General features: G+C 39.0%; 1 protein-coding gene across 1 annotated transcript in view; it reads right to left on the bottom strand.

Annotated features, from left to right (window-relative positions):
- Positions 1-6,994, bottom strand: part of b3glcta (beta 3-glucosyltransferase a) — an 87,511-nt gene extending 80,517 nt beyond the window's left edge. Inside the window, exon 1 of the mRNA XM_085370487.1 lies at positions 6,812-6,994. Within this exon, the coding sequence (XP_085226613.1) occupies positions 6,812-6,929 (118 nt within the window). The 5' untranslated portion in view covers positions 6,930-6,994. The remainder of the gene's footprint in view (positions 1-6,811) is intronic.
- Positions 6,995-12,105: the final 5,111 nt, after the last annotated feature.

Below are 12,105 nucleotides of genomic sequence, written 5' to 3'. Positions count from 1 at the left end.
TGTGATGTGGTCCATGCTCATATTTCAATGAATATAAAGAATGCAATGTATTGACCAGCACTACTGACAAATCTTTGATTTTTTTAGACTGTTATATTTTACAGGTAACTCTCTCTTCAAACATTTCCTACAAAAAGAGTCTGCATCTAACAGACACAGGGTGACCAAAGAAAAAGGTAAAAGAAAGAAGAGGGGGAGCCTGATCGTATTTATAAAATGAGAAGCTCAAAATAAATCTTGCATAATGGGAATCACAATCTGGATTAAACTGCCTCCTTTTTTCTTCATTATACACAAGAAGCCAGCAAAACTCAATTTTGTACACCCCTACCCCCCTCCCCTCACATCATTATCTGATATCTGTATATCCTAAAAGCTATGTGAAGTTCACAAACATAAAGCGAGAGCCAGCAAAGCTTTAGGTATGTAGACACTACACACGACATCATGATATTGTATTCTGGTTTCTGTTGTTATTAAAAATGCAACATTTGGTATGAAACTGGGCTTCCTACAGGAATACATACAAGTTAACAATACATTCTGCTACCTCTGCTCAAAATTCCCATCTTTTCATGGCTCACCCTGGAGAGGCAGAGATGCACAGAAAGGAAGAGGGGGAATAACTCCATACATAACATCAGGAGCGGTGACTGGAGCACCTCCATCTCATTGCTTCCTCAGCCTGCATAATCAAGTCTGTTGTTTCCAACCGTGTTTTCAATTGAGCCACACTGAGATGAAGTGGCTTTGATTTCAGAAAGTCTCCAAATTCCTTTACACAATGACGGCGCTGAATGGTTTAGCTTTTAAACAAGCCTGTGCAGAATATACGCTGTTGTCATAATGACAGAACATGTCCAGTGCAATTATCAAGGAAACGCTGCACTCGGGTTTCATCTTAGGCGAATCCAAATTCAAGACTGACAAAGAATGTATGCAGAGCAGCTAGATACTTTATTAAATTCAAACAGGTTGAAGGGTTCTACTGAGAGCCATTTCCTGCTAATGAAAAATGGATTCATAGTAATTAAACAATGGCTTGCTTGTTTGACAATTGGTCAGTGTCTGACTTTAATTACTTCCAGCATTTAATGGGCGCTGAGAGAGCTGGGAAAAATAGAGACACCACATGAAAAGTGCTTTGAAGTAACTAAATCGTATTAACAAAGGCAGTTATTCAGGTGTATTATATTAACTTGAATGCAAATTAGCAATCAGTGTCTGCTTTAAAAGAGCTCTGATAATCACCATGTCCATGTGGGGTATTCAAAGCAACATGAGACAACTAAGGGCTTCCAAATAGACTGAATAGAGAAAGCTCTGAACTGCAGCTGCAGTGGTTCAAAAAAACAAAGTTATTTAATTTGGCAAAAACAATAAAATCTAAAATCCTGTTAGCTTCACAGTGCTGATGTATGTGGCAGGGCTGCCATCCAGAAACCACTTTTGAGACCAGCGTGCAAACACTGCCAAGCTGAGAGCCATTAAACATGGATTCAGCTCTTACCAATCTCTTCTGAAAGGCCATCCATAGCCCTCCTCTTTACACAACAACACTACCTGGCACAAGATGTTGTAAAGTGGCTGGTGAAAAGAACAAACATTTAGGAAAATGAAACATGAGAAAAAATGCACGAGTATTTGTCTTGAATAACACAGGTGGGGAAAAACATACTGCTTTGTTTTCTAATGTTGGCCTATTTCGATCATTAAGTATCTTCAAGTTGAAGACAAAGTTAATTTTCATCCTGCTTTATTAATGTTAAATGTTTTGAAAATGTCATCACGACATGAACCAGGCCACAGCTTTTTTTATCTTCTTCTTCTTTCAGCTCCTCCCTTTAGCAGTCGCAACAGTAGATCATCTGACCCCATCACTTGCATCTTCATCTATCAGTCCAACACTCTGCATGTCCTCCTTCACTACATCCATTAACCCCCTCTGTGGTCTTTGTCTTTTACTCCTGCCTGGCAGCTCCATGTTCAACAGTACATGTCCAAACATCAACCATGGCTGTCTAACTTTGTGTCCAAATCACTTAACCTGAGCTGCCCTTCTCGTTTCTATTCTGCAATTCATTTCAACTCTGCCACCTACGGCTCCACCTACTGTCTTTTTGTCACTGAAACATCTCCAAATCACACATCATATCAGGTTTCTGTACAATTTTATAAACCCTCCTTTTCATAGTTTCTGCTATCCTTCTGCTAACGCCTGTGTGACTGCAATCTACATCCAAATCCCATCATACCATTTAAGTCCACTACCAACATCCCCTGATGAACCTCTGTTGGTAAGATCAGTTTTGCCATTTATATCTAATAGATGGGTTGGAGTCAGGGTTACTTCACAGCAAATTAAAAGAACAAATTATAAATATGACAAATGTTAGGATCCCTTTCTACTTTTTCTTTTCCCTCTACATTAAAAATCTGATCCCTTCTGGTTTCCTACTTGTGCGGGCAGACTTTGGCGTTGATTGTGTCTAGGGGTGGTCAATAATGCCTCAAAATTATATCACGAAACTTCAAGAAATTTTGTGATAATGATATTTCACACAAAAAAAACAAAAAAAAAACAACAAAACTGCACAACATTTTATCAATGCCTGCACCTTGCAGGCAGCAGCATTTATGAGTGCAAGTAAATGAAGTGCATTCTCTACCCTTCTTTTCCAATGAGTTACTGTCACTGATGACAGACTACCTAATTTGAAGTGTGAATCCATTGAAACAAGGTCCCAGCAGCAGCAGCATTACAGTACAATAGAGGTGACTCATCATGAGTCAAGTGTAAGCACAAAAGTAGTGTTTCCCTTGGAATTTAAAATAAAAGTCTAAAATAAAAATTTAAAATAACTTCTTAGCACTAGTTTAACAATAACTAAAGAAACTTCATCTTGCTTGATTCATTGCTTTTCAACTGTTTGAACTGGTATCATATACCTGGCCAAACTATATGGAACAGCATCAGTAATTTCCTTCCACCATCTTCTCTTCCTGTCACATAAATTGCAGCTAACAAGAGCAGCTAGCGATGCTTGGTTGAGTCATTCGTTTAAATTTGAGTCGCATATCACCACCTGTTAGTTTTTGCCTCTAATGGGGAAACAAGCTTGTTGTTTCCACCCTCGATGGGAATGGGGACAAATGGTTGCTGGCAGTTGCTACAGTGGGTGAAATCAGTCACAAAAAGTTATATGTTGGTGCATCAAAAACCTTTTTTGCAGATATTTCTGTCACTGGTGGAATTTGGACACAAGTCGATCTGCTAGTGACCAAGGCAATCACAAGGAGGTTTTTGATGCAGCAACCTCTTTCACCTAGTGACAGTCAGCAACCACTGGGGCAGCACATCAAGGGCGGTTATGATGAATTTTCATCAGTGATGATCAATAATAACCCCAGGCTGAAGAAAACTTACCATAACTTATACGTGAGGTAAGATGATTTCAGGATGCCAGCATTTCTCATTGAAAAATTATAGAACTTAGCAGCAACAAGAACAATAAAAGCTATTATAAGTAAATCTCCTCAAAGGGCTGGCACAGATGGCACACAGTTTCACACACAGTTGTAATAATTCATTTGGTTTATATTTTTTGACAACTGCTCTGCAAACTGTTCGGCATGCAAGATGCAGAAGCTTCATCTGGGATTGTGTCATATTAAATTTAAACTTTCTCTCCCAGCTCGAGCACCACCAGCAGCCATCCAAGATCCATACTAGCAACACGTAATCGAGTTAGAGCTATGGCGCTCACTCTCAGTGCAAATGTTTTATTGTTTGGTTGGTTGGATTTTTAAATATATAAATGCTGATTACATTAAATAAACGTTATCATACTTTTGCAGCAGCTTTTAATCATGAAATTATTATTTGTTTATACAGCTTCATGTCTCGTTCACAGACTGTCTCAGATATATAAAGATGCCAATGTACTAAAACCACCAATGCTTAATTGCTGGCTGCAAGCCTTAGTAGATTTTCTAACTCACTGAATCCAAGTTTTGCACTCTAATAGGGAAACTCCCACAAATACATATGCAGCAGCAGAAATAACGGTGTCCACGCCTTTCTGTCACAAAGATGCCAAAACTAATTTATGCTGGTGCAACCTGTTCCTTAAACTGGCCCTGTGCCTTTTTATTAAGCTAAATTGATGTTTTTAAATCAACAACCTAAACAGCTAAAGGACTTCTAAGCACCAATTTGTCACTTAGCCAAAATCTCGTCGTTCATTGTCGATATAGTCATATCTTTTCGCTCCCCCTATGGGATAAGATCTGTTCCAAGACCTGCGAGAGAGTAATCATGAATCCTAATCCTCCTCACCATGTGAGCTGTATGCCTTCAGTCACTTCTAAAAACCCAAAAGTGACCACAGCTGAAGGTCAGAACAAAGACTATTGTTTAAGAGCTGGCTCAGCTCTCCTTTCTCCCCATCATCGCCCACTTCAATCTCACAGTCCTTTTTACTGTCTCTGAACTGAGTCATCCTAAGGTAGAGGAATGGGGAAAAAATTTTGAAGATAAATTGGCAATCTGTCACTTAGACACATGATGAAAAAAAAAAAACAAATAAAAAAAAAAAACCTTTAAGAAGCTGTTTTCTGGATTGCAATGAAAATGTCAGCAACCAACAAACCAACTGCTCGTGTTTAGACAAATTTTACAGTAAATAAATAACTAGTGTTTTAAATTTAATTGCTCTAAATTAACAGCACAGTTTTACCGGCTTCTCCAGCCACAAGTGATAAATGTTGCTGTTCACCAACAGCATAAGAAAAGCTGAATCCACATTTTTATATAGCTCTACAACCCCATGTATTGTACATCACTGCACTATCTCTAAGTCAACAAGCAATTGCACACTCTATGGAAATACTGCATGTACCACAATTGAAATGCGCCCCATGTGGACCCAGAAAATGCGCTGTGGTCTCAAACTGCTGGTCCCGACTGCATCACACTCAATGTCAAACCACTTGAGTGCACATCAGAAATGACAGTTGGTTGAGGCTCCATGGACAACATCATTGAAAAACAGCAGAGGTGGCACCCTAATGTCACCAAACTGGCTGTTCTCCAGACCTCGGCTGTACTTCAATGTTAGGTCCATGAATATTACATACAGGGGGAGCAGACAAGCAGCCTTGTCTGAGTGTGATGCCCAGCTAAATGTGCTTGACTCAGGGCCAAATACACAAACAGAGCTTTCACCCGGGCACAGGGTCAATTGCAGCAGACACCATGGCTGCTCATACTGCCCAGAAAGTAGTGCATATTTTACATCACACATGCATTGACTTGAGGACTTTTTCAAACTGCTACGGTTTTGTTTAATGTGCAACATCCGCAGGTAGGCTTCAAAGCAGCACTTCCTTCTTTTCCAGTTATTAGGAATTAATTGAACTGAGACAAGGCTTGATTTATTTACTTATTTATTTTTGCCAGAAATAAGCATCCAAGGAAGGAAGCTGATCAGAAATTATATGTGATATATGTTTCTCCTTTTTCTAGTGAAATTCTACAAAATAAAAAGTCATGAACATATTCATGTTTGGAATAAGCAAAGCAAAGCAAAGAAAGGAACGTAAAGCAGCGGCTAACTGTAGGTTAAAATCTTAATTATCCTAGGTCGAATCCAATTAATAATGAATCAGTAGTACTGAGAATGACCTGTGGTAATGCAACATATTGGCAGATCCTTGTGTATTTAGCTATTTAGCTTTTGTCACCATGACAATTTTCAGTCCCAGTGAGGCAAGCAGCTCAGCATTTATCTCATCTGGTTCAGGTGGACCTTCACCATGGTACACTGGGCAGATATAATATTGGTCACTCAGTCCAATTCTCTTCCCAGCTGCAGCCACAAATTGTGTGCTGCAACGTCCATGTCACATCACTGAATATGTGACTGTATGTGCACGGAACATGTACACGCAGAAGAACATGCACACATATGCTAATGCAAATATACGTGGAGCATGCTTAGAGCATGCATTAATTCGTGTTAAACCAATTCAACTAAAAGATTTAACATATCAATTAAACATTTATCAAGTTAAGAAATCAACTTCATTGAGGGAATTATGAAACAATTTTGCCAATATTTGTGCTACAAATTAAAAACTATATATAGTCAAAGCGCAAAGATATCCTTTCACTTGTTTTTCAGTCTGTGGACATAATTTCCTTTTACTCTCTTACAGCGACAAAAATAGGAACAAGTCATGCTTTTAACTGTGGCTTTTGTTTAATCTTCTGCATTTGTTTTTTAAATTCCAAGCGCACATCCAGGGCGACAAAGAAACCCCCAACTTAAAGCTTTTGGGAGCTGTAGCCTGAGGTGCATTGATCCTCGGGCTTGACTCCTGTCGGTGCAACGTCGATATGTCAGGGAAAAAAGCAGCCCCGCCTGTCGCGAGGGGGGGGGGGGGGGATTTGATTTCAACAGAAATGCCACGAGAGAGCTTCCAAACCCTCTCCTCTGCCGTTAACTCTAATATAAACTCATTGGTCTACATAAAGCCACATGGAACCCGGTGAGTGCAAATCGCCTTTAAACTCCTCAGGAAGTTGAGGCGGATCATGGTTCCGCACTTCACACTTAAGAAAATACACTCGCAGCTCGCCTCTTCGCGCTGTATCAAGCGCAACACTGTCCCTTGTTTCCAAACAAAAATCAGCTTCGCCTTGAAAAACGGAACAAACTGTTTACTGTTGCCGGGATCGTTACGTCCCTCACAGCTGTCTGGTCCGAGCCCCCTGACTTGAAGATTAGAAAGTAAAGTGAGTACTTACAGAAAGAGAGGAAAAGCAAACAGCCTGCCACTTTGTGACCGACGTGTGGGCTGTTCGACAGCATCCCGGGAGAGTCGTATTTGAGCTGTGTAGGTGGTGGAGGAAGCTCGCAGAGCATGGGCTTTCTGACTGTTAAAAAACAAACAACTGGGCTTTTCCTTTTCACGGAAAACGAGGAGTAGATCTATGCTCCGGCAGGAGGCATCGCCACTTTCTGTACGAGGCGCAGGGACGCGCTCTGCTGGCGGGATGAATTCACTGAGCTCAGCTGACAGGCTGCCCGGCCAGATGGTGGAAAAAAACAGAAACGCTTACTGGAGGCTAACTGCTGCTACCTTCAAGTGCTCCCGTGAAACTCCCGACTTAGCTCTAGAGCTGGAAATACATCTTACCGAGCAGTCTTTTTTTTTTTTTTTTTTTTATCAAAACGTGTTCGAAAAGGTCAATGTAGGTTTATCAAAGGTTATAATTATAATTTTAATTAAATGAAATAAAAAATAAGCCATGAGTTGCTTAAAATTTAACCCATAGCTCCAACTAAAGCATAGCAATAATTTTAGAGAATTCAAAATGCTAAAAAAAAAAAAATCCACCCAAATGACCCAAATATTTAAAGTTTACTGTTAATTAACGGAGCACCAAATCCACACAGTTAAGAAGCTGATACCAAGAAATGTTCGCCAGCCTGTTAGAAATGTTATGTTTACCTGAGTAACTAATCGATTATGTAGTTCCAATTCTACTCTGGAGATAACTGTTCAGTTTTCTCTACAGTTATGTCACTTCCTCCCCCCACAGTAAACATTTGTCATGTCTTACCAGAGGAAATCACACGGGCAACTAGTGACATGAACTAATTGGTTCCAGTTATGCTTTCTTATAAACCATGCCATTAGGTCAGCTTAGATAATTGCCGGATCCTGGAACTGGGACGCCTAAGTAGGATGCAGCTTATTGTTGAATTCCATCGAATGGTTTCCTTGCTTTATGTTGAAATATATTCCTGGAAAATGTCAGTAAGAGGTCACAACTTACATTCATGATAATAATGATGTGCAGATCTGCTATATACAGCACTGCAGACTGTTGGTTTTGCACATAAAGAAACCACAGGGAGACATTTATCAAAAACTCTCCACACTCACCCAACACTTCTTTGTAGATTTTTATAGATCCCCATAAAGCAGCTGTCTCCATGTTTCTGACTCACATTTTGCAAAGCCTTCATTTTTCACGTTGTTTTTTATACACGCCATTAGTTGTTTTGTTGTTGTTGTTGTTTTTTATTTAGGTGCACTTGTTCAGTTATTTGCTAATGCAAATATCTTATATCTCAAATATCAGTTAAGACTATTTAGGCATATATTCATATATGACCTGCTGAAGATCAAAATGAGCATCAGAATGGGATTTTTAGTGACTCTGACTCTTGTTGGTATCAAACAGGCTGCTCTGAGTACTTCACTAACTGCTGATCTACTGAGAATTTTTCAAAAGAAGAAAAATCAAGGGAGTAGCAGTTCTTTGGGAAACTGGGTGAAAAGGCCTTGTTGAGGTCAGAGGAGAATGACTAGAATGCTTCAAGCTGATGGGAAGCCAAATAACTCAAATAACCACTCGTTACAACCAACTGAACCTAAGGCAGATGGGTTATAGTAGAAGAAGATCACTCTGAGCACCACTTATGTCAGCTAAGAAGAGGAAACTGAGGCTAAAATTCACACTGACTCACCAAAATTGGACAAACAGAAGAAAGAAAAAATGTTACTTGGTGTGACGAGGCTTGATTTCTGCTATGGCATTCAGGTGGTCGGGTCAAAATCTGGTACAAACAACATGAAAGCATGGATCATGATGTCAGCTTCCAACAGGATAATGCACCATGTCATGAACTCAAATGATCTCATACTAGTTTTCTGAACACTACGGTAAGTTCACTGAATTCAAATGACCTCTGCAGTCACCGCATCTCAATCCAAACAGAGCACCTGTGGGGTGTGGTGGAACAGAGATCGTGCTCATGTATACACAGCTCACAAATCTGCAGCAATTGGGATGCTACCATGTCAATATTGACCAAAATTTGTGAGGAATGTTTTTAGCACCTTGTTGGATCTGGGCCATGAATTAAAAGGCAGTTCAGAAGGCAAAAGGAGATCCAACCCCCTTCTTTAGCTCTTTCAATGTCATGATAGCGTTGCGCATCTAGTTTACTGTTTCCATTTTATTATGTCTTACTGTTTCCTGCTATGACAAGAAACGTATATCTAGTAAAACACCTGCAAAGTCAATGTGCATTTTCGCCTGATTACACTTCTCCTGAAAAGACTCTGGTTCCTTCATATCTGGAGTTAATTTGAACTTGTGAGAGTGGGACAGCTTACACCTTTATCATTCTAATTAGGAGACAGTGGATTAGTTACGTCATTAAGTCCCAGCAAAATGTGAGCAGGGGCCTAATTAGCACAATAACTTAAAGCCCTTATGTGCTGGGTCTGAAACTGTGTTATGTCGTAACCAGCTGCATAACCATATTACTTTATTCTATTGAGAATATGGTAATATTGAGCTTCTTATGGTATGGTATGAATAGCCAAATCAATAGCTTTCTGTAGCCATGTCAATATGTTGTAAAATGTGACATTATGGGAACAGATCTAAAAATTGAGGGGACATTTTTGCATCCGAAACAGAAGCTTAACTAACATTGTAGCATGTTAGCTATATTGCATTTTAGTTGTTGTTGTTTTTTTTAAAGTTTTTTTCTCTTGTATATGTTTTTCAGATTTTTCTCTTCATTTTTTTCATCCTTGGAAAAGGAATGCTTTTCTGAGGGCTGCATTGTACAAATGTACAAATTAGGCATCTAAGATCAGCAGTAGTTTAATTGTTTTATTGTTATTTGCTTATTGGGGAAAAATCACTGTTAAAACTAAGACAAGTAATGAAAATCAAAATGTCTTTTTATCATTATACAGAAGAATAGGCCCAATTGACTTTGAATTTCAATTGGTGGCATCACCTCTGTGCTCCAAACTCCATAAATGCTACATTTTGGCAACTGGGGTGGCTCAAATTCACTGCTTTCTGTTATTCATCTTTCACGTGGGATGTGAGAAACACGCTTTTCAACATCCTGTGAAGGCAGCATTCATTCAGATGCACTTTGACAGATCTGTCCAGATTTGTGACTATGAACACAGCTAGAAACAAGAAAATCAGGACAGTGTCTTGTTTTGTTTTTTTCCCTCCAGTGACAGTACATGAAAGAGCAAGTTGTGAACAGTGACGGTGACTTGATTTTACAGAGACAAAGTAGACTTGACTGGTTTCTAAGTGCTAACATAAGAAGCAACTTGCCCCCAGTCTACTGTTACTGAAGTTACTACATGTTCTGTCTATATTAAACATTAAATAACAACATTAACATGTTTTTGTGTACTAAATGTGTAACTAATGTGAATTTCTGAGAGCTTTAACCTGTAATTATAATGTTATTAACTATAAACACAAACTATTATACGATTTAATAGTTACTGTAATCAAAAACCCATCAGATGTGCATAACCTCCCCTGGGTTTCTCTTCTAATTATTGTTTGTTAACCTTATATTACAAACCCTCATACTTTCCCAGTAAGAGAAGGACTGGGGACTATTCAGGTCTGTCTGTGTGAATGCGTGTGTAAGAAAAAGGATGATGGATTGCAGGTTTTAAAGTTCTCCATGGATATTGTTTCTACGGCAGTCCAGAAGAAAAAAATAAATACCACAGTGACAATTTACTTGATGAACTACACACTATGCACACTATCTCAGTCCCTCATTTTTCATTTTATGTCACATTTCATTTTGTTTTCACAAAGTTGACTCTGTCTACAATGGTGCATTCCCCTTACTTTTACCTGAAATACATGCAGCAATTCCTTCTAAAATATTGCAATCCACGCTACTTGGTTTATACAGGCAGGTGACAAATTAAAACCCCTGACCGCTACAGTGAAGTGATTTGGTGGCTCTTGGAGCTATTTTACTAAGAGAATCAGGATCCACTTGTCCCCTTAGAGGGAAATCAATACAGAATGGTTGTGAGAGATTAGCCTTTATCCTGTGATGAAACATTTCCATCCCGATGAGTGGTCTCTTCCAGGATGATGAGACTCCAATCTATAGGGGTCACTAAATGGTTTAATAAGTATGAAAATGTGATGTGAATCACATGGAATGTTTTGGATGTATTAGACACATCTTTTTACCACAGTCACTAAAACATAAAGATACTTTCTGTTTTGTTTTGTTTTTTTCCCTCAATTTGCCATTGTCTTTATTCTGATAAAGGTCTCCATCTTTGTTATACTTTAAGCAGGTGTCTCCTGTTTAGACTCAAGGATCAGATAGATCCTTCTCCTTCATGTGCTCAGAAAAAACAAAGAAGGGCATTTAATGTAAACTGCAATGCTTTATTTCTAAATGATAAGAATAAAAAATCTGAAAGCAGACTTTTATTAAGAAGACAATGTACAGTACTGTGGATGGGGTAATTTATTGAAATGCACTGACATACGATGTATATGTTTATACAGTGCTATTGATCTTGAAAGTCAATATTGAACCTTTATTCTTCAAAACCGCCTGAACTCTCTTAGATAAGCTCTCCTGTACTTTCTTTAAGTAAGTAGTCTTCATGAATAGTTCTCCAGGCTTCTTGAAGGACATTCAAAGCTCTTCTTTGGATGTTGGTTGTTTTGTTCCATTCTTTGTCAAGATGATCCCACACTGCTTCAGTAATGTTAAGGTTGGAAGTCTGAGGACATCAGCCCGTGGCTGATAGAGGCCCATTATGTGTTTTTCTATCCAGGTATGCATTTCTTCTTTGGGATTATTGTTACGCTGATAAATGAAGTCATTGTCAGCTAGATGTTTTCCAGATGGTACTGCATAGTGGCACTTTTTTGTGTTCCCAATTCTATCAATTTTGACAAGATTCCCAACAACACTGGCTGCAATTCTGCCCAAACAGATGGTTGTAGACACTCATTGTAGTACCTCTTTCTTGACCTCCATATATATATATAAATATAAATATAAGAACTAACTTCAGGTATGGCCCCCACAGAGCCCAGATCTCAACATCATTGATTGTGTCTGGGATTACATGAAGAGAGAAGGATGCAAGGAAGCCTTCATCCACAGAAGATCTGTGATCAGTTCTCCGGGATGTTTGGAACAATCTACGAGCCCAATTCCTTCAAAAACTGTGTGCAAGTGTACCTAGAAGAATTGATGCTGTTTGGTC

Source organism: Diplotaxodon limnothrissa, linkage group LG14 (assembly GCF_057381915.1).
Source record: "Diplotaxodon limnothrissa isolate DT_005_m linkage group LG14, D_limnothrissa_male_GT1.1, whole genome shotgun sequence".
In the NCBI taxonomy this organism is placed as follows: domain Eukaryota; kingdom Metazoa; phylum Chordata; class Actinopteri; order Cichliformes; family Cichlidae; genus Diplotaxodon; species Diplotaxodon limnothrissa.
Note: the sequence above shows the minus strand (reverse complement) of the source record. Positions and strands in the feature narration are given on the sequence as shown.